The following is a 22,901-nucleotide window of genomic DNA, read 5'->3' on the forward strand; positions in this document are numbered from 1 at the left end:
TTTTTCCTTTTTAAAATAAGATTTTAAAAATGCATGTGTGTGTTTATGAACATGAATATAATCCAGAACAGAATGCTGGATCCACTGGAGATGGAATTTCAGGCCAGTGTAAGCACGTGATGGACGTGCTGGGAACTGAACCCTGGTTTCCTAGCAGAGCAGCCATCCATCCTTCTAGCTCTATAACCATTATTCCTTGTCTTGGTTAGTTTTCTATTGTCATGACAAAACGCCACGACCAAGATGACTTATAAAAGGAAGCATTTAATTCATGGGGCTCCCAGGAGTCTGTGACCATTGTGGAGGGGGGAGGGGTGCATGACAACAGGCACACAGGCAGGCAAGCATGGTGCTGGAGCAGTAGTAGCTGAGAGCCCATGTCTCAATGCAGGAGCATGGGGCCGAGAGAGCTAACTGGGAGTGATATGGGCTTTGGAAATCCCAGAGCTCATCCCAGTGGCACACTGTGACCTTCAGCCAGGCCACGCCCCCAATCCTTCCCAAACAGTCCACCAGGAGACCAAACATTCAGATCCATGAGTCTGTGGGGGGGTCATTCTCTTTAAGCCACCTCATCTCTTGGCGATTGTTTTTGTCCTGGTTGTGTTTTCTCTCTCTCTTGTGACTGAGTTGGTATGCTTGTGCTTGGTGGCTGTGAGGCGCCTACTCTTGTTTATTATCTTTTTCCCTTGTGTCTGGAGGAACTGTCGTGTTTGTCCTTGAAGCCATCAGGAGGGAGGCTCCATGGTGCTAATTTGTTTTTCCCTGCCCCCAAGGGGAGTTTTAAACCCAGTTGCTTAGGGTTACATTTCCTTGTGTTACTTCCCGCCTTCTACATTGGAACCTTACTGTGCAGCCAAGGACAGGCTGCTAAACCTCTCTGTGCCAGGTTCTCTTTACCTAAATAGAACTTAATTTAGAAGGTGATAGGACTAAATAGATATTGAGTTGACTGCTTTAGCTGCAACAAGTGAAGGGTGTGTGTGTGGTGTGTGTGTGTGTGTGTGTGTGTGTGTGTGTGTGTGTGTGTGTGTCTTCTCATTGGAAAGGGCTTCAGTCCATTACAGTGGATAAAACATAGCAATGTGAACCCAGGAGGGTGGGGATGTGTGTTTCACAGGCTCCTCATGGCTCCTCACCAGGAAGCACAGAGCTCAGGGCCAGCGCTGAGCCCATCTAGAGCCCTCAAGCCCCATCCTGCACCCTATGTCTTCCTGCTAGATCTGGTATCCAGTAGGTTTTACAACCTTCCCAAAGTCGGGTGCTGCGATCAAATGTTCAAACACAGGAGCCCAAGGAGGCCATTCCAGTCAAGGCCATTCCATCCCTGGTCCCCAAAGGCTCATGGCCAACCCCCAAAGCAGAATACATGGAGTACGAATTCAAAACTCCCCATAGTGTCTCCACAGTCTCAGGACCATGAAAAGTCCAAAGTCTCTTTTGAAATGGCAATGTTGCAGGAAATATTAAAAAATGAACCTGCCAGCTCTCTGAGATGGGTTCATGTTCCTGAGCTGCTGCCACCATCAACTCTCTCCAGCCAGCCCTCACAGCATCTGGCTCCTTTGTCCTGGGAGCCACTAGTTCTTCCTCAGCCATCAACCCACGTAGTCGGCTATCCTACATTCCAATAACTAAATGAAACTGCCAACCTCGCGGTTACATATCATAGTACCCAGTAACTCTGTAAAATCAAGACTCTTAAAGCTTAATTAACTAATCAAATTTATGTATCTACAACATCACAATTTACAAGGTACCAATACAGTAAATTCAGAGCCAACTGATAATGATAAAAGCTTTATCCCAATTAATTTAACCTTACAATACCACAACTACTTGTGGCTGGTAAATGCCAAGCGGGTTTACAACCACAACCATCTTCCTTTTTCTCCTCTCTGAGATGCTCTCTCTCTCTCTCTCTCTCTCTCTCTCTCTCTCTCTCTCTCTGTCTCTGTCTCTGTCTCTCTGTCTCTCTCTCTCTCTCTCTCTGTCTCTGTCTCTCTGTCTCTCTGTCTCTCTCTGTCTCTGTCTCTGTCTCTGTCTCTCTGTCTCTCTCTCTCTCTCTCTCTCTCTCTCTCTCTCTGTGCAACTCTTAGCTCTGTCCCCTTTTCCCTGTCCAATCACAGATCTCCTCTGCACTAATGTCATTGGACAGGGAAAATCTTGCGACAAGGCAAGACAATCACTCATTGGTGTGTCCCCTTGGAATCAAACCCTGGTCATATACTCCCACACAGAAATATTCCTAATCCAAACAGGAGGAATGGAGACAAGCAGACACAGAAAGGCCTTGCCAAAGCAAAAGCAAAAACCGAGCAGGGTAAACTCCCTCAGCTCTGAGTCCAGGATCATACTCTCACGTGTCCTTGCCTGGGCTCTAGTATCCTGACTAGCCATGCCTACCACTCTATTGCCTGCAGTATGCCTCTCTTGCTTTGGCAAGCCCCGCCCCATGCCTGCAGCTTTCCTCAACAGAGTTCTGACATTCCTGGCATCTCCAACTTGCTAGGGTCCCCCCTACAGTATTCTAGGACTTCCCTGGGTCCCCATTACTACTTGGGATTCACCTTTGCAGCTTCCTGCATGGTCCATACTAGCTAATGTGGGGACAGTGCCTGGCCTCAGAGGCTTGCTGGAGCCTTGGCAAGTGCTCCATGACTTGGCAGTTCTTGTGCAAGGCATGCCTAAAACCACAGGACTATACAGGCAATGATGGCAGGTTGTGCTCTCAGCTCAAGACCTGGCTTGGATTGTAAGGGTCTGAAATTCACTGAAGGAAGACCCCAGACTCAGATAGTATGCAAAAACAAAGAGTGTTTATTCTGCAGAAACAGCTAGCATGCTGGGGTCACCATTGTTTCAGAGTTGGTGACACAGACAAAGGCATTCCAGCCCCTTTTATCACAGAACTGCTTAATTGCTTCTGAGATAACAACAGACTTCTAAAACCTCGGGCACATTTCAAATAGGTTAAAGAAACCATTAACTGAAGGTCATAAAGAAGATAAACACCACAGGACCACGGGTGCGAAAGCAGGGGATAAGATATTGACTGGGTTTATCTATACAAAACTTCAAGGATGGCTTAGCTATGGCCTTTAACTTTCCATGAACTAGTAAGCTAGTGACAAATGATGGATGTTTAGCCAGATAATTGTTCCTAGTGGATATGCATGTAGACATTCTTTGTTATAAACCCCTTATTCGATTTATGACCTGAATTTATGTGCAAACTCGTAGTGGTCTTTTTCTACCATGTGAACACACGCTCTGAGAGCCACACAAGTGCTGAGAACAAAGGGCAGAGGCAGGCCTCCCTCCCCCTCTCTAGACTTAGAAAAGCTCAATTCCCTATCAAGGCTTTCCCTAGTCTCCCGCTGTTTTACTGTGAGATGCTAAACCAGAGATTTCTGCTTCTCACCTCAGAGCAACCCGGGAAGCAAAGTACCTTACACATAGGATGAATAGCGAGTGGTTTATGGCCTAGTTTCTGCGTGGGAACAAAATGGAATAAAAAGAACTCTTCAGGACCTCTCTCCCCACATCCACAGTGGCCTCTGGGGACCTGTACAGAGGGAACATAGATGGTGTTGTTGCCCTGGAGTGGGCATGTTCTTCTTCTCAAGGCCTCCTCTCTACTGCCCAGTTCATAGTATGGAGTTTTTCCTTATGTGCACCTATCTCTTCTGTAGTTACGACTGCTTCTCTTGGCATCTGCTATACCCTGACAGCTGCTTTGTTGGAGACTTTAAATGCTCAGCTGCACCTTTTCTCACTCAGTGGCACATTTTCTCACTCAGCGGCACCTTTTCTCGCTCATTCTCCACATCTGCCCCGCTCTGCTTTCTGCTCAGAATCCTCACTGTAAACCTGGACAAAGACAGCGAGTGTCAACCATACCACAGCCTGATGCTAGGCTGTCTTTAAAATTCCCTTCATCAAACAAATTAGTCCACTAATTTTTAACTTAGTCCCATCCAGTATTCCGGGACGTGGCCAGCCCCTTTAACAGACTGTAACCCTGAATGGCCTTGAGCCCAGGTCCCAGAAGAGCCCTAGCCTTTGAAATCTCTTGAATCATGTCTTCACTGTCTTCAATGACATCTGATCATCTGACCTACCACCAGAATTGCCCATTAAGCTCAGTTTACAATATTCCAGGACTTTTCCAGCCCCAGATTCTTCCACATTCCTCCTACACACCAGTTCCAAGGCTTGACCACAGGGTCAGATGAACCGTAACAACAGTGCCACCCCGATCTGATTTTTAGTGGGGGTTCATTTTCTTGCCATCATTAGGGAATTCCCAGCGTAGGGAAGCTAGGCTTGCTTGGGCTCCTGGTTGGAGAGGGTTCACAAGTCCTGTCGGAAAGGCATGGCAGAAGAAATGTGTAACTGGGCATTTTACATCTTAGGGATCAAGAGGCAGAGCTCCAGCTAGGAGAGTCAGCATATGACCTCAAACCCCCCAAGCCCTACCCGCTGTGACCTTCCACCAAGAGCATCCAACTGTGGGTCAAGTGTTCAAACACACGGTGAACCTCATAGAGACATTTCACACTTAAACCACAGTGGACAGGAAGTGCTGAGACTCCCACTGGGCATACAGCAGCTTCTCGGAGCATCCCATGCACCATCCCCACTTCCTGAGCTCGCTCAATCTGTCAGACAAGTCTGTACACTGTGATTTCCTATTACCAGGCTGTGGCACCAGGCTTGCTGTGTTCCACGGGGGGCAAATGCTCCTGGTGGCTCCCTGTGTTCCACTGGGGACTTCCTGTGACTGCTGTCCTCTTGCTCACACTCCTGAGGTCTCTGCCAGTAAACTGAGTCTTCGGCGTCACTTGTTGGGGAATGGGGGGAGACAGATGGTTATGGCTGACAGTTACGGACCCTAGAGTGCCCTGTGTGCAGAAGAACCACTTGGGTTTGGGCGGGACTTTGGTTACAAGGGAATGATCTGAGCCTAATGAAAGCTGCAGAAGCTTGTTATGGTGTTGGACTGGTCACTCTGCCTCGGCCTGCGGCTGAGGGACACCTGGGACACGGTCCCCCTGGGCTGCCTGCCCGCTCTACCTGGTGTCTACCTGTCACGGGTTTGGAGATGGCCCTTGGTTCTAAGGACGCATTCTGTGTGCATCCTTCGATTCTTCGGTTGTCACTTTATTGGACCCCAGGACAGCGTGGGAGATTCTGGTGACAGTGGCCTTACTCAACCTCCCACGCCCTCATGTCAGCTGCGAAACTCAGCTGTGTGAGGTCTCAACCTTGTCTCTGCCCACAGTGCTACTCTGTGCACATCTCAAGAGTGGGCAAGGCTGGGCGGTGGTGGCGCACGCCTTTAATCCCAGCATTTGGAAGCAGAGGCAGGCGGATTCCTGAGTTCGAGGCCAGCCTGGTCTACAGAGTGAGTTCCAGGACAGCCAGGGCTACACAGAGAAAACCTATCTCAAAAAAAGAAAAAAAAAAAAAGAGTGGGCAAGAGGATGCTGGGATGCAGGAGAGGCATTACCTGCGGTGAGGATTCGGGATCCGGACCAGCTCTACCCTGCTCGGCTCCCTGCCACAGGCCAGCCAGGCCACCCCGCTGAGGTCAGAGTCTGGGGACACAGAATGCTTCCCGAGAGCCAAGGGTCATCTCTAAAACCGTGACAAGTGACCACAAGATAGAGGGGGGACAAACAGCTCAGGGGGACCGCGTTACTGGTGTCTCCAAGCCACGGGCCTAAGCTGAGTGAGCGGCCAAAACACAAGTTAATGACTGAGCCCAGCAGAGCACCCTCCAGACTGGACAAGGAAATGGAAGTACGCAGAGCCTCCAGCAGCAAAACATGCCTGGAGGATAAAAGCCCGGAGCCTGGAGCACCTCACACACACACTCCCTCAACACTCACACAGTCACTCAACACACACACTCCCAGCTCCCAGCCAACCCTGCCATGGCCGCCTCCACCATGTCTGTCTGCTCTGACGCTCGCACCAACTCCTCCTGGCAGGTGGATGACTGCCCAGAGAGCTGCTGTGAGCCCTGCTGCTGTGCCCCCAGCTGCTGCCAGCCCAGCTGCTGTGCCCCAGCCCCCTGCCTAACCCTCATCTGCACCCCAGTGAGCTGTGTGTCCAGCCCCTGCTGCCAATCTTCCTGCTGCACATCCTCATGCTGCCAGCAGTCTAGCTGCCAGCCATCTTGCTGTACCTGCTCCCCCTGCCAGCCCTCCTGCTCTATGACCCTTTGCTGCACACCTGTTTGCTGCAAGCCAGTGTGCTGTGTCTCCATCTGCTCGGGCTGCCAGCCAGCTTGCTGCACCTCCTCCCCCTGCCAGGCATCCTGCTGTGTGCCCGTCTGTTGCAAGCCTGTCTGCTGCGGGGCTTCCTCCTCCTGCTGTTGAGTGTCTACCTGGGAGCCTGACTTCCATCTGTCTTCCCTGATCCATGGCCATACTGGGTGTTCTGTCCCCCACCCCCATTCTTCCTTCACCAGCCCTGCAAGGTCATGAGCCAGGGGTGTCCCCCAGTTACTCTCCTGCCTCAGCTTCTGGAAGTGCTGGCTGGCTGTACCACCTCACCCACTCGCAATCTGGCTGGCTTGATCCTGTTTTCAGCTGTGTGACTCTTGGCCTCTGAACACCAATAAAACCTCTTCTGTCCCATCTCTGTCGTAACTGTCATACAGTGAACTGGCTCTTGGCCTGCATCTGGCTTTGGGACCTTCGTTTGGCTCTGGGCTATTCACCTGGCTCCTGGGCCTGCACCTGGCCCTGGGCTCTTGCACCTGGCCCTGGGCTCTTGCACCTGGCCCTGGGCTCTTGCACCTGGCTCTGGGCTCTTGCCCCTGGGTCCTGGGCCTGCACCTGGCTCTGGGCTCTTGCACCTGGCTCCTGGGCTCTTGCACCTGGGCTCTTGCACCTGGCTCCTGGACTCTTCTACCTGGCTCCTGGGCTCTTGCACCTGGCTCCTGGGCCTGCACCTGGCTCTGGGGCCTGCACCTGGCTCTGGGGCCTGCACCTGGCTCTGGGGCCTGCACCTGGCTCTGTGCTTTGCATCTGACTCTAGTGCATGCACCTGGCTCTGGGCTCTTGTATCTGACTCCTGGGTCTGCACCTGGCTCTGGCCTCTGCACCTCGTTCTGGAGCCTGGCCCTGGCTTCTAGGCCTACACATGCCTCTGGGCTCTATCTCTGGCTTGGGCCAGAACCTGCTACTGGGCTCTGCACCTGGCTCTGTGAGGCTTGCACCTGACTCTGGACCTGTATGAGCAGCTATGGGGTGCAAATATAACCTGGGGCTCCTGTCCCCTCATTCTGTACTCTGCTGCTGGTCTTGTGAGGAGCAGAAACTCAGCATACTGGTTCCTGCCCTGAGCAACACTTCGGCTCTGAATAAAGCAACCCCTTCTTGCTGCCTGTGCCTGCCATTGTGTGTGTGTGTGTGTGTGTGTGTGTGTGTGATAAAGATCAGGGGATTCTGGCCTCTGACCCAGCAACCACAGGGTCTACTGTGAGGAAACGTGGCATTCTGTCTTCCTGATCATCCATGAGCTTGGGGAGGCTAAGCAAATGCCAGAATGTAGGAAACAGAGACCTGGCCGTGGTCTGGCCACCTACAGATGGAGGATAAGGCATGGTGTGCAATAGATAGAGATGGCCATAAGCCTGGAGTGGCCATAGCAACCCAGAGTGGTGAGGGAGCGTGCCCGTGGGAGACAGGAGGACCTGACATCCAAACGTGGGCAAGTATGGCCTCACCTTTGCTGAAGGTCTTTGAGAACTGTCGCCTGGAACTACACGGGCAGAGCAAATAGAACTAACTGGTCACGGAGAGGATGACAGAGTCTCTACAGGGATTCCTGAGTCCACTTGGCAGCAGGGACAGCGGAGGCCACCTCATCGGGGACACATTACCTGGGTGCTATGTGACAAGACAGCCTCCCATGGTGGCCTTTGCCGAGGTGCCAGGTGTCTCCATGTTGGCATCTTATGCTGGGTCTGTGCGGTGCCAGATGGTAGCCCTTGAAGTCACAATGGCACCACTGATGTGCCTGAGCTACCAATCACCGACTCGGTAACAGATGGCACTTGGTATCTTTGGGCTTGGCTGTGGTGGTGACTGCCAGTGCGATCTTATGACAGAGCGCGGAGTGAGCAGTTCTCAAGCTGTGGGTGGCGACCCCTTTGAGGATCAAACAACCCTTTCATGGCGGTTACCTAAGACCATTGGAAAACGCAGATGTGTATATTACGACTATATGACAGTAGCAAAGTCACAGTTATGAAGTAGTTTTATGGTTGCGGGGAGGGTCATCTCTATTAAAGGGTCGCAGTGTCAGGAAGATTGAGAATTGCTGTTCTAAGTGGTGGCACCAGGTGTCTTTTGGTGTGCTATGACAGTGGCTGCTGATCGTACCTTGTCACAGATCACAGGCACCAGCAGAATATGGCTGCCAGCAGCCACTCATCCGAATGGGTTTTCTGGAAATGGGGTCAAGGCCCGAATAATTTGGTGTACCGGAAATGCGGGAAGGGTTTGAAAAAAATTAGATCAACACATGATATGCTTTCAGTCCGCAGTCATTCATTGAATTCTCTTCGTTACAAGCAAACAGATAGATAGGTAAAGCAAAAAGCCCTCCCCGAAGTTCGTCAGCAACTTGGCCCAATCAGCAGCTTCATCTTCAGTCTCTGGAGGCGGGACTTCCGGTGTCACTGGAACTTGGAGAGAGAGGCGTGGCTATTAGCAGGAGGTGGGCAGAGAGGCGTGGCTATCTGTGACAAGGCGGAGTCTGATAGAATCAGCCCTGAGCTGTAGGAGGGTCACAGCAGAGTTCTTCGCAGTGCCAAAATTCCTCCACCCACTTTCCAAGGGTGGGTGCTTTTGTGAGGAGTCAAGGATGGACTCTGAAGGATGGTCCTAAATGCACAATGTCTAAGGCGGTGAAAGGAAGACGAAGGGGTGGGGCTGCCACAGAGACTGTTGGAACGGCATTTATCTGGGGTAGAAGGATAAATATTTGGAATGTAGTTAGGGACTATGCTGGATTAGATTTCTCTAGCCCTGAGTCGTTGGCTAGGTTTCTAGTACCAGGTAGGATTTGCCTCTTGATGAGTGAGTAGGTAGCTAGCTTTCTTACACAGCCAGAACTACCAGCCTAGGGAATGACGCCACCAATAGTGGGCCCTGTAGAACTCTTAGAACAGGCAGTATGGTGTCCACCTGCACTCAGGAAATATTCACAGGACACTAAAGCATGGAAAGCAGGGACAGCCAGGAGAACTCTGTCACCTTTACCTCCCTGAGTAGCCTGCCCTACGAGGCCCAGTCCTGAGTAGCAGGTGCAGTCCCTGTATGGGACTGGCATCTGGGAACAAAGTGGATATATATCTGAAGAAGATTGACACAGCCTAGAACCTGAGAAGTGGGTTTCAAATGAGGGATTGCCCAGATCATAGTGGCCTATGGATGTGTCTGTGGGAGATAAGCTTAATTGTTAACTGATGGAGGAAGATCCACTCTAGGCAGTGCCATTCCTGGTAGTTCTGGCTGTATGAGAAAGCTAGCTACCCACTCATCAAGAAGCAAGTCATACCTGGTACTAGAAACCTAGGCAACTACCCCGGGCTAGTGACATCTAAAGCAACATAGTCCCTAACTACATTCCAAATATTTATCCTTCTACCCACAGATAAGTGTAGTTCCCACCCATCATCAAGGAAACATTTTTGCCACAGACATAAAGACGATAACAGAAAACAGATAAAAATGCAGAATCGTGGAGCTCAGTCCCTCCTGATGCCTGTGTAACACTCTCCCCCACCTAAAGCTCAGGGATGATTTCAGAGGAGTGGACGGAAAGACTGTAAGAGCCAGGGGAACGGGATGTTTGCTATAAGATTGTGTCTACTAGAGATGCCAGGGAAACTGCACCCATGAGGTCTCGCCAACACTGTTGCCTTGAAACACGAGCTGAACAAGGATGAAACCAATGGGCACGCTAAAATGGGCTCAACCCTACACAAAGAACATCAGGCAAATAAGAAATGCTGAGGGGGAGAAACAGTCTCCCTCAGGGAAGAACACAGCAGTTGGTTATCCGGTAGCAAGTGGTCGGCCCTGCAAACATACACATACAAGTAGCATCATATGAAGTGAGCAGGTTCTGTTTATATATTTAGGAATCGATGGATGGGTGGATGGATGGAAGGGTGGGTGGATGGATGGAAGGGTGGGTGGATAGATGGATGGATGGATGGGTGGGTGGATGGGTGGGTGGATGAATGGGTGGGTGGGTGGATGGATGGGTGGGTGGGTGGGTGGATGGGTTGGTGGATGGATGGATGGGTGGGTGGGTGGATGGATGGATAGGTGGGTGGGTGGATGGATAGTTGGATGGAAGGATGGATGGATAGATGACAAACAGGTGTGTTTGTGTGTGTGTGTGTGTGTGTGTGTGTGTGTATAACAATTACAGAAAAAGAGACCATGAATTTGAATGAAAGCAAGAAGGCATATTAATGCATGGGAGGGGCTAGAGCAAGGAAAGGGAAGGGGAAATGCTGTAGCTATATTATAATCTCAAAAATAAATAAATAAAGCTAGCTAAGCATGAGCCTGTGAGCAAGCCAGCAGGCCGTGTCCCTCCATGCTGTCCACATCAAGTTCCTGCTTGAGTTCCTGGCCTGACTTCCCTCAGTGATGGAGTGGGACCTCCCCTAAGCTGGCCTTGGTTAGAGAGTTTTATCCCAGCAACAGAAACCAGGAGATACGAGGCATTGATCTTTACCTGTCTGAGGCTCCCTGATGAGCCTGTTTTAGTTCCTCAGGTTCAGGCCTTGCTGGGTACGGAGATGACATCTATTAAACAACTGGGTGGAGAAGAACACCTGGGTCAGAGTCTGAGGAAAGCTGGGAACCAAATGCTTTAAGAAATTAGGGCAGTGGTGGCCCACACCTTTGATCCCAGCACTTGGGAGGCAGAGGCAGGCGGATTTCTGAGTTGGCTACGCAGAGAAACTCTGTGTCAAAAAACTGGATAGAGAGGGAGAGAGAGAGAGAGAGACAGAGACAGAGACAGAGACAGAGAGACAGACAGAGACAGAGAGACACAGAGACAGAGAGACACAGAGAGAGACAGAGAGAGAGACAGAGGGAGAGAGAGAGAAAGGGAGAGAGAGAGAGAGAGAGAGGAGAGAGAGAGGGAAATTAGGGCCTCAAAGCAGTCCTGGGAGCCTAGAAAGTTCCAAACACGACCTCAGAGGCACATGCTGAGAGAGTCACTCATCACCTTTGAGCCCTGAGCAAACAGGAAGTGAAGGTGTAACAGGAAGTGAAGGGGAGATGGGTGGAAACTGCCAGCTGGGAGCAAAGGGGAAGCCTCGGGTAAATACACAACAGCTACAAAGCATAGGGGGAAAATACTTTTTGTTGCTGTGACAAAATACCTGAGGCAAACACCTTATAAGGAAGAAAGGTTTATTTTGGCTCAGAGTCTCACTGTGGGGATGCACCACCCGGGGGGTGGGGATGCTCACCTTACTGATACTGAGAGGAAATGGCAAAGGGTCAGTTCACAGGAGAACTCAGTGATCTAAGCTCCTTGTACCAAGTCCATCCCCAAAGGGTTCCTGCCTACCCTCGTAGTACTGCAAGCCGGAGACCAAGTCTTACCTTTTAAGTCTTTGGGAGTCATTTAAAATCCAAACCAGACTGGTGAGATGGCTCAGCGGTTAAGAGCACTGACTGCTCTTCTGAAGGTCCTGAGTTCAAATCCCAGCAACCACATGGTGGCTCACAACCATCCATAATGAGATCTGACGACCTCTTCTGGAGTGTCAGAAGACAGTTACGGTGTACTCATTTATAATAATAAATAAATCTTATTAAAATAAATAAATAAATAAAAGATCTAAGATCCCTTGAGTCTCCAGTGCTGCTTCTGGCTCAGAAGGGATGGCTGTGTCTCGGGCAAGCAGTTGGTCTGTGGGCATCTTACCATATTCGGTTGGGCTGATTTACAAGCATGGCCATGTGATTTCTGTTTTGCTTTTCCCCAAGGAGGGCCCTGAACTGACGGTGTTTGCTTCTGAAAGCCCAGCACTTCCAGACCCTTCTGCCTCAGCCAGCTCTGGACTCTGTGTTGTTGATTTTTGTTTTTTGTTTTTGTTTTTCCTTCAGTTCTGAGAGCACAAGAGGCTCTGGTTAGCTTCCTGGCCTCTTGCCAAGAAGCTGTGACCCAGTCAATGCCTCGAAAGGAAAATCTACAGTAACACAGACCCCATCCAGGGCTTTCCTGGAGACAGCGATTCTGTCTGTCAAGTCTCAGCTATCTCCGGGGCCCTGGTGCCTGCAAACAGGAGATTCACTTGTCAAGCCAGCCTCTTTAACTTCTGCTCCACCTGCTGAGAAGGGGCCACTCCCCACAATCAAGTGTGCTCAGCAGGGCACCTCAGACAGAATCAGAATGGGTCGTCTCCCCCCAAGCCCCCCAAACCCCAAACCCCACCCCCCAACCCCACCCCCGCCAAATCTAGCCATCTGGTAACAATTTCCCTGAAAAGGAAAAGGTATCGGTGACTTCCTAGACCTTCTACTAAGAAGTAATTGTGCCAGGTCTTTGGAGTCTGAACAGAGATCTGGTTTGTCTGAATGAGACAACCCGGATCAAGGCTGGGGATGCAGTCTTCTGTGGAAGGAGAGGGAGAGTAAACCTGACAGGACAGGAAGCTGGGCAGGGGTGGAGTTGGTTACCAAAGCACTCACAAAGCTCTGGCCCTCAAACGTGGAGTGACCTGCACAGCCCCACGCAGAGCAGCACACAGTCTTCCATCCACCCTCTACCCACACTGCACTTGCTACTTCCATCCTCAGCCCCTACCATGTGCTCACTTAGCTCTGGAAAGGGTGGGGAGGTCATGGCCTCTAGCCTGTACTCGGCTCCTACTCTCTAGGATGTGCTGGGTGTGGAGTAACAGCTGACCACACAGGTTGGTCTCTGTGTTGCTTTAGAAACCCTGTAAGGAGGGGCTGGCGAGATGGCTCAGTGGGTAAGAGCACTGACTGCTCTTCTGAAGGTCCTGAGTTCAGATCCCAGCAACCACATGGTGGCTCACAACCACCCAGAGTGAGATCTGACGCCCTGTTCTGGTGGGTCTGAAAACAGCTACAGTCAGTATATTACACTGGAGTGAGGGGGAGGGGAGCAGAACGAGCAGGGCTAGAACGGGCAGAACGAGCGGGGCCATTCTGAGTTCAATTCCCAGCAGCCACATGATGGCTCATGGCCATCTATAAAGCTACAGTATACTCATACATATAAAAAATAAATAAATAAATCTTTAAAAAAAAAAAAAAAAGGGCTGGAGAGATGGCTTAGCGGTTAAGAGCACTGACTGCTCTTCCAAAGGTCCTGAGTTCAAATCCCAGCAACCACATGGTGGCTCACAACCATCCATAATGAGATATGATACCCTCTTCTGGGGTGTCTGAAAACAACTACAGTGTACTTACATATAATAAATAAATAAATCTTAAAAAAAAAAAACGTAAGGAAAGACTAGTCTCAGACACAGGCATTATGAGGCTAAGCCTCCACTTTCAGCTACACATACTTCAGAAGGTCCGAATGGTTATTCTGCTTAAGAGCAGGGATATGTGTCTACTAAGGAAGCAGACACTAAAAACTTTTATATAAATAGATATAAAACAGGGGGCTAGAGAGATGGCTCAGCGGTTAAGAAGCACTGACTGCTCTTCCAGAGGACCTGAGTTCAATTCCCAGCAACCACATGGTGGCTCACAACCATCTGTAATGGGATCTGATGCCTTCTTCTGGTGTGTTTGAAAATGAGCTACAGTGTACTCACATACGTAAAAAAATAATTCTTTAAAAAAAAAAAAGTGTTAATACAAATCTGCATAGTTATGGAGGTGTGAGACTGATCCATAGGGAGGGTGAGGAAGGCTGGCCAGGAGAAGCCGGGCAGAGGAATGAGAGGGTTGGGTAAGAGGCAGGCAAGACACATGGGCATCATCCCACATGGAGTCACTCATGTCTCGGAACTTGCAAACCCCACCCAGGAGTTGCCAACCTGCCTATGTGGGAAGGAGATGAACGCAGCTTCCTGCAGCCTTAGGCACAAGGGCAGGGTGGACAGTCTCACAGGTCACCGCAGAGAAGTATGAGAGTTGAAGAGATGCTGTAGCAGGATGCAGGCAGGGGCCATTAGCCTGCCGCTGCACCCCCATACGAAGTAGCTCTGAACGGATCACCGCACACCTCTGTGGCCTCTGGGTGCTACCACAAAATGACAACTGTCATTCAGAGCTAGGGTATGGGAGGGGTACTGAGGACATCACTCCCCTGGCACTGGTTCTTGCAGAGGGAGTGAGAACCCTGGCAGCCGGCCATGGCTGGGTGACATCTCTGCAGCCCACCTAGGACACCCCAACCTCACTGCTTACAGAGCCTAACCTCACCTAATGCTGATGCTCCATCATGGATCCCAGTACCACATGCAGGCAGGAAACAGACCTGACAACATCATCCCAGATAAACACCCTAATTGTGGCCACGGGGCTCACCAACAAGGAAGGGAGGGACAGCCAACAACAGCACAGGGGGATAAAAGCCTTCGCGCAGCTCTTCACACACACACACACACACTCACTCAAACACTCTACTCCAACCCAGCTCTGCCATGGCCGCCTCCACCATGTCTGTCTGCTCTGATGCTTGCACCAACTCCTCCTGGCAGGTGGATGATTGCCCAGAGAGCTGCTGTGAGCCCAGCTGCTGTGCCCCAAGCTGTTGCCAACCCAGTTGTTGCCAGTCCAGCTGCTGTGCCCCCAGCTGCTGCCAGCCCAGTTGCTGTATCCCCAGCTGCTGTGCCCCCAGCTGTTGCCAATCCAGCTGCTGTGCCCCAGCTTCCTGCCTGACCCTCGTCTGTACCCCAGTGAGCTGTGTGTCCAGCCCCTGCTGCCAATCTTCCTGCTGCACACCCTCATGCTGCCAGCAGTCTAGCTGCCAGCCAGCTTGCTGCACCTGCTCCCCCTGCCAGCAGCCCTGCTGTGTGACCCTCTGCTGCAAGCCTGTCTGCTGCACACCCATCTGCTGTGGACCATGCTGCCAGCAGTCTAGCTGCCAGTCCTCATGCTGTCAACCCCCCTGCTGTGTGCCTGTGTGCTGCAAGCCTGTCTGCTGCACACCCATCTGCTCTGGGTCATGCTGCCAGCAGTCTAGCTGCCAGTCCTCCTGCTGTCAACCCTCCTGCTGTGTGCCTGTGTGCTGCAAGCCTGTGTGCTGCACACCCATCTGCTCTGGCTCCTCTTCCTGCTGCCAGCCCTCCTGCTGTGCTCCTGTGTGCTGCAAGCCTGTGTGCTGCAAGCCCTGCTCCAGCGTGTCCCTGCTGTGCCGCCCTGTGTGCAGACCTGCCTGCTGTGTGCCCACCTCCTCCTGTTGTGCTTCCTCCTGCCAGCCCAGCTGCTGTCGCCCAACCTCCTGTGTGTCCCTGCTGTGCCGCCCTGCCTGCTCCAGACAGGCCTGCTGTGGCCAGAAGTCCAGCTGCTGAGGGCCTGCCTATGGCTTGTGTCTTTTTTCCTGATCCCTCTCTTCCCTCTATTCTGCTCCTGATGTGGGACAGATGTGCGTGATCCCAGGACAGAACCCCAACATGTTATACACTGGCTTGAGCGATCTTCCTGACTCCCAAGAACCCCACCTGCAGCCTGGGTCACTGTCTCTCCGTTCTGGTCACTTATCTTTGGCATCAGCCATTTGGCAGTTCACAACATCAATAAACCCTTCTAACCTTCTGCATCTCCTGTCCTGCCTGAGAAATGTGGCTTAGGTAGATGTCAGTCTCTAGGAGCTGCGATTTTTTGTGGGAGGGTGGGGGAGACGACTTAGCCCTGCAATAGAGAGAGATGCTGGCTACCCGCCCTAGGGCTGACCAGTGGAGCTCGGTGCCATGTTCTGTACAAAGAGTGAGACACTACAATGATGTTCCCCCATATCTGGTCAGAATCCCCATCATCCACAGAGGGTCCTCATTATCCACTGGGTGATTGCCTCAGACACATGCCTAGCTGGCAAGGAGAAACTGCTGCTGGGTACGGGATCCCCAGCAAACAGACGGTGGAACTCAGTCTGGGGCAATCTCCCAGGCATGAAGCCCATCTTTAGAGTCTGAGTAGTGCCCTGAGGGGAATTCCTTTGAAGGGAGTCAGAGAAATTACCTGACCTAATTTACCATTGGAATACCTAAGTGTACTGGCTGCTTTTGTGTGCCAACTTGACACAGGCTGGAGTTATCACAGAGAAGGGAGCTTCAGTTGGGAAAGTGCCTCCATGAGATCCAGCTGTGGGCCATTTTCTCATAAGTGATCAAGGGGGTAGGGCCCCTTGTGGGTGGTGCCATCCCTGGGCTGGAAGTCTTAGGTTCTATAAGAGAGCAGACTGAGCAAGCCAGGGGAAGTAAGCCAGTAAGAAACATCTCTCCATGGCCTCTGCATCAGCTCCTGCTTCCTGACCTGCTTGAGTTCCAGTCCTGACTTTCTCTGGCGATCAACAGCAATGTGGAAGTAAGCTGAATAAACCCTTTCCTCCCCAACTTGCTTCTTGGTCATGATGTCTGTGCAGGAATAGAAACCCTGACTAAAACACTAAGTAACCAGTCTGCTGCCTCCTAGCCCTTGAGTGATCACAGAAAGATAGCATCCAGCTGTGCCAGCATCCAGCTATAGAGCCATTCATTTTAGTAGATGCCCAAGGCAGGGAAACTGTAGCCCAGTAGACGATCAATCAGTGGATGGGAACCCACCAGCCTCACCTATCCCACAGAGCCCAGAAATTAGGAAGGATGGAGCCATTGCTCAAAGACCAGAAGATGTTTAGAGAAAGAAACCCAGAGTGAGGCCGCTGGAAAGGAGTGCTGTGCGGAAGAGGGGTGTTGATGAGTTAGGGATAAGACTCACAGCCACTAAACAAGTACTGTCCACAAGAACTTCACAGGAGGAAGTGGCTGAGCTGGAGCAAGCAGGCCAAGGCCCGGTGCAGCTGGAGCCCAGAGATCTGGCTTTGCAACCATTCTAAAGTGCTGAAGACTTTGCCAAATGGGTGACACGCACACGCACACGCACACGCACACACACACACACACACACACACACACACACGTCCCCATCTTGGCGGTGTCTTACCTGTCCTGGGTGCCCTCAGGGTTCTAGAACCCCGTGGAATCTCCCTGAACACCCACTCCCTGCAAGCAGCCTGCTCCCCTTACTTAGAATCATGCTTAGAAGATGTTTGTGCCTCTCCAGGTCCTACTGTATCCCCTCAGGTTCTCCAAGCCCCTCCATCTCCATGCCCCTCTGTTCCCCCCATGCCCACCCCCATCCTCCACAGTCATTTTCCTCTGGTGCTGAACATAGTTCTCTTCTCTGCCTTGAAGGGGTCTCTCCCTTCCCTGCAGGATGTCTTTCTCCCAGCTAAGACTCGGCTCAGCTCTGTGGAGCTTTTGCCGTGGTAACTGAAACACATGCATTCATAGATCTCTGTGAAGACATGGCTTTTCAGCTCCTTTAATAAATACCACAGAGTGGGAATACTCTAATTGGAGAGGTGTGTTTAGGTTTTGTTTTTTAAAGAGCCCACCAAGTTCTTCCACAGCCCTGAGCCATCCTGAATTCCCAGAAACCCTGAGGGACAGTATCCTTCTCCCCCCCACACCCCAACATCTGCAACATCTGTTCTCTATCTCCATCTCTTTCTTGTTCTCTCTCTCTCTCCCTCTTGCTCACTCTAGCTCTCTCTCGTTCTCTCACAATCTCTCTCCCCCTCTCTCTTGCTTGCTCTCACGATCTCTCTCTTGCTTGCTCTCGCTCGCTCTCGTTCACTTGCTCGCTCTTGCTCACTCTCTCTCCCTCTCTCCTGCTTTCTCTGTTTTGCTCTCCCAATCTCTCTTTCTTCCTCTCTCCCTCTCTCCCTCTTCCTCTCTCTGTCTTGCTCCCTGCCAACCCTGAGGGTTTTTCTACATAGCACAAACCATCCTCAAACTCATGATTCTCCTCCTGCCTTACCTCAGATCACAGATATACTCCATACTGCTGGGGACCTCACAGTTTTCCAAGTTTACACTGTGGGCATCACTTACATTCTGGGTGTTTTCCTAGGGAAGGGATCTATCCAGCTCTCTTGGTCATATTTTTTTTTTTTAGTTAGGTTAATTTATTGTTGATTGTAAGTGTCCTTTGCAGTGTGTACCTCGACCTGTGTCAGATATGGGGAGCAGATCCCACACCCCCATCCCATCCCCACCCCTGTTGAGTCGAGCCCTTGGTGTCCCTTCTATGGGTGTCTTTCCGGATTGTGAACAAACAATGCCTGAACAGAGTAACCCAAGGGAGGAAGGATTTATTTTAGCTCACGGTTGGAGGACACAGTCCATCATGGTGGAGTGTGAGGAGGCACACTGAGTGAGGAAGTGTGAGGAAGCAGAGAGATACATGCTGGTGCTCAGGCGCGCCCTCTCTCCAGCCCATAAGATGGAGTCACCCACCATAGTGGCTCTTTCCTCCCAGTCAGTCCTCCCTGGAACACCCTCACTGACGCGTCCAGAAGTGCGTTCCCTGGGTGATGCCAAATCCTGTCAGGTGGCACTGACCCTCAACCCTCACAGCTGCACAGGCACACCAGCTCTGCAGTGGGAGAGACTCACAGCTGTGGGCACCTGTGCCGAGAAAGGCCTCGGGTCAGGTACCCGAGCAGAGCTGAAGCACAAGGAAGGAAAATAGAGACCCCAGTGGGAACAGACCAAGAAGAACCCACACCCACCCTCAGGACCCCTCCTGAAAACCGGAAGAGGGAGTGACACATCTCAAACCACTCTGAGGCATGAGTTACTTTCATGCCAACCCCAGAAACAAGCATGTGGTAAATACCTTAGGTGGGGGGTCTGTGCGGTTCTCTTGCCCATTTTAAGGTCAAATTCGTTCATCCTTTTTGGGGGTCCTTGGCATGTTTTGAGTGGAAACCTTTGTCATATAGGCCCTCGGCGAACCCCAGCAATGGAATCCAGCACCACAGAAACCGAGCCGTGGGCAAGAGGTCTGTAGTTGTTTAGTGCACCGCAGAACCCGGGTACTGAAGGCTTGGTCCCCATCCTGCGGCTATGTTGGGAGATGGTGATGTCTTCGAATATGCTGAGTAGATTTTTGTCAACTTGACACCACAGCTAGGGTTATTTGAGAAGAGGAACCTCCCTTAAGACAGTGCCTCCATCGGATTCCCATAGGCAAGTCTATGGGACATTTTCTCCATCAGTGACTGGTGTGAGGACCCAGCCTACTGGAGACATGGTATCAACCCTGGGCATGGGGTCCAAGGATATTTAAGAAAGCAGGTTGAGCAAGCTATTGGGAGCAAGCCAGTAAGCAGCACTCTTCTATGGCCTCTGCTTCAGTCCCTGCCTTTTGATCCTGCCTCAACTCCCTTGGATGATCGATCGTGATGTGGAACTCTATGCTGAAATAAACCCTTTCCTCCCCAAGTTGCTTTTGGTCACAGCTGTGTCACAGCAACCAAAAGGTGACTAACACATTGGAGCGTGCGTTTGAAGGGATCATTGCGACCTTGGCCTTCTTCTTTTAACCACAAATAAGCAGATTCCTGTCCCATCCTCACCATGGTATGGTGCCTGTCACAGGCCTGAAGGCATCAGAGCCAAGCAGCCATGTAGTGTGTAACGATCTGAATGGGACGTCTCCCGTAGGCTCCAGTAGTTGAACATGCGATCTCCAGTTGGTGACACTGTTTGGGGAGGATTAGGAGGTGTGACCTTGAGGGAGGAAGAGTGTCAGGGGAGGCGGGCTTTGAGAGTTTAAAGAGTCATGCAGGGTTCTTTTTGCATTCACTCTCTCTGCTTGATGCCGGTAGTGCAAGAGGTGAGCTTCCAGCTTGCTACTCCAGCTGTCATGGCTGTCTCTCCATCTGTCACTAACACACCACGATGGATACCTCCTTCTGGAACCATAAGCCCATAGAAGCTCTCTCCTTTAAATTGCGCTGGCTATGCTGTTTCGTCATCACAACAGGAAAGCAGCCCATGCATAGTGAAACTTCCAAACTAAGAGTCAGGTGACCTTTCTTCTTCATAGGTACGCCGCCTCTGGCATTCTGTCACAATAGCACAGCGCTGCTTAACGCTGTGGCTAAGTGGGCTCTATCTCTGGAATGAAAGATTGGATCAATAGCTGAAAAATGAACTCATGTAATACATGGTGTTGATACATTAAAGGCAAACATCACATGATCCTATCAATACATGCAGAAAAGGAGTGAGAACATCCCAGCACTCTTTCACAATAAAAGCACCCCATCATCCGTGGTGAGGAGACTTCCTTACTCTGGTGGGGTACCTGTTAGGAACGTGTGCTGTACCTTCTCCCTAACCTCCAGCAAGACAGGCCTCCGGACACTCAGCCGACCAATCCCAGCCAGCCATCACTGGGGGACAGATGTCCTCCTATCCAAGCTAAGCCCATGAGTTGCAGAACTCATGGAGAACTTGGGAAACTATGAAACGCATGCAAAGACCTTCTGAACGCTTCAGGAACAGGGACTGTCCCTGCTCATCAGCAGACCTTTCCGGTTCCTAGCAGACATCTTCGCAGAGATTCACAGATTTTCAAATGAACGTGTGATTGCCATGGACCCATCATCACCATGAGAAAGGGACATAAACAAAGGCGGACAGTTCACGCGTCCCAAGAAAATCCTCCCATAAGGCAACAGTGAGCCCTCCCATGGTCCTGACCTCTAAGTAACAAAGAGAGCAGACCTTTTGTCACTGTCCCAGCTATGTGCTCAGAAAGCCTATGGGAGAGGGAGGGGAGAGGGGAGGGGGAGGGGAAGGATTGGAAAAAAAGAGAGGAGAGAGGGGAGAGAAAGAGAGCAAGTGAGCATGTTTTACCTTCACTACGCACATACGAGAGTGTCTACATGCCCTGATGTGAGGCAGGTTCTGGAACCAACACAACAGGACACTGGCTGTTGAGCCGGCTTCGTGGGCATTAAACTCTCATTTAAACCACACTGGCATGAGCCAGGTATGGTTGGTGATGCACTCCTGTGATCCTAGTCCTTAGGAAATGGAGGCAGGAGGATCCGGAGTTCCAACTCATCCTCAGCTAAACAGTGAATCCCAGGGGTAGCCTGGGCTACATGAGACCTTGTGTGTCTTAGTCAGGAACATCATGACCAAGAAGCAAGTTGGGGAGGAAAGGGTTTATTCAGCTCACACTTCCACGTGGCTGTTCATCACCAAAGGAAGTCAGGACTAGAACTCACACAAGGACAGGAACTTGGGGGCAGGAGCTGATGCAGAGGCCATGGAGGGGTGTTCTTTATTGGCTTGCTTCCCCCTGGCTTACTCAGTCTGCTCTCTCTCTCTCTCTCTCTCTCTCTCTCTCTCTCTCTCTCTCTCTCTCTCTCTCCCAAGACAGGGTTTCTCTGTGTAGCCCTGGCTGTCACTCTGCAGACCAGGCTGACCTCAAACTCAAAAATCTGCCTGCCTCTGCCTCCCAAGTGCTGGGATTAAAGGTGTCCACCACCACCACCGCCTGGCTCAGTCTGCTTTCTTATAGAACCCAGGACTACCAGCCCAGGGATGACACCACCCACAAGGGGCCCTCTCACCCTTGGTCACTAATTGAGAAAATGCTTTACAGCTGGATCTCATGGAGGCATTTCCTCAAGGGAGGCGGCTCCTTTCTCTGTGATAACTCCAGCTTGTGTCAAATTGATGCACAAAACCAGCCAGTACATTGTGTCAAAAGAAAAAAGTCTAAGGAGATATATATATATATATATATATATATATATATATATATACACATATATATGTGTGTGTGTATATAATATGAAAACATTTTATATGTTTTTACTATATATTATGTATTAGGTTTTAATATGTATTATACATTATATATTTATATTTTAATTATATCATGTATCACATATTATATAGAAGTAGGATGCCTGGGCAGATGAGCCGCAGGTGAGACGCTCAGCAGGAAATGCTAAGCACACAGTGCAGAAGCCCCACAGCCTGTTAAAGGCACTGAGGTTGAGAAGCCCAGTGCGGAGAGTGTATCCTCTCACACACTGGTGCCGGGTGCTCGGTGGACACAAAGGCAGCTTGGCAGAGGAGCCCACTAAAGACACCCAACCCAGCACCAGCCATCAGAGAGTGCATGCAGTCACAGATACAAGAGCAGAGAGCGCCACCTAGTCACACTACCGCGGAATGCAGATGGGATGCTCCTCGCGGGGAGTGCATCCCGAACACAAACATTCATCGCCGCCTGACCCGAGAAAGCTAGCAACACAGTCTTTACTCTACGTGGAGTCTTTTGGAGAAAAGAAAACTCATTGTCACATGAGACACCAAGCACAAACATTGGTCACAGAGCTTTAGGCATGTCCGAAGTAAACAGGGGACAATCAAAATATTATCCATCAAGCCGGGCGGTGGTGGCGCACGCCTTTAATCCCAGCACTTGGGAGGCAGAGGCAGGCGGATTTCTGAGTTCGAGGCCAGCCCGGTCTACAGAATGAGTTCCAGGACAGCCAGGGATACACAGAGAAACCCTGTCTCGAAAAAACAAAAACAAAAACATATATATATGTATATATATATACACATATATGCATATATACATATATATACATATACATATATGCATATATGTACATATATATATATGATCCATCAGTCACTAGATGGATACACTATGGTAGATCAATACAGTGGAATATTATAGAGCTATAAAAAAAGAGATTTGCATGCCATAGTTGGTTGAATCTTGAGATCATAAACAACAAAAATGGATTAAACAGAGGTGGGGGAAGAG

At 50.7% G+C, this 22,901-nt stretch overlaps 3 protein-coding genes across 13 annotated transcripts in view; all 3 read left to right on the forward strand.

Annotated features, from left to right (window-relative positions):
- Tspear (thrombospondin type laminin G domain and EAR repeats) overlaps positions 1-22,901 on the forward strand; it is a 224,462-nt gene that overhangs the window by 174,784 nt on the left and 26,777 nt on the right. The window lies entirely within an intron of this gene.
- LOC116074392 (keratin-associated protein 10-8-like) lies at positions 5,941-6,474 on the forward strand. Its single transcript, XM_031346970.1, has one exon. It carries the CDS (start codon positions 5,943-5,945, stop codon positions 6,387-6,389), a length of 447 nt encoding a protein of 148 aa, XP_031202830.1. The 5' UTR covers positions 5,941-5,942; the 3' UTR covers positions 6,390-6,474.
- Positions 14,690-15,559, forward strand: LOC116074386 (keratin-associated protein 10-3-like). Of its 11 annotated transcripts, none has more exons than XM_031346952.1 (3): positions 14,690-14,855; positions 14,916-15,184; positions 15,284-15,559. In XM_031346952.1, exons 1-3 carry the CDS (start codon positions 14,690-14,692, stop codon positions 15,557-15,559), a joined length of 711 nt encoding a protein of 236 aa, XP_031202812.1. The 11 variants fall into 11 exon arrangements, with proteins under 11 accessions (XP_031202812.1, XP_031202814.1, XP_031202811.1 ...); XM_031346954.1 differs by having other exon boundaries at positions 14,690-14,840; XM_031346951.1 differs by having other exon boundaries at positions 14,690-14,820; positions 14,872-15,184.

The sequence above is a fragment of the Mastomys coucha genome, unplaced genomic scaffold, assembly GCF_008632895.1.
Source record: "Mastomys coucha isolate ucsf_1 unplaced genomic scaffold, UCSF_Mcou_1 pScaffold3, whole genome shotgun sequence".
NCBI lineage: Eukaryota > Metazoa > Chordata > Mammalia > Rodentia > Muridae > Mastomys > Mastomys coucha.

What these genes read in the sequence shown, in the direction of transcription:
- LOC116074392 (XM_031346970.1), top strand. Translation starts at nt 5,943, where the DNA reads ATGGCCGCCTCCACCATGTCTGTCTGCTCTGACGCTCGCACCAACTCC.
- LOC116074386 (XM_031346944.1), top strand. Translation starts at nt 14,690, where the DNA reads ATGGCCGCCTCCACCATGTCTGTCTGCTCTGATGCTTGCACCAACTCC. An exon ending in CCCCAGCTGCTGCCAGCCCA is followed by an intron (nt 14,856 to 14,915) that starts GTTGCTGTATCC and finishes GCTGTGCCCCAG; the next exon opens with CTTCCTGCCTGACCCTCGTC.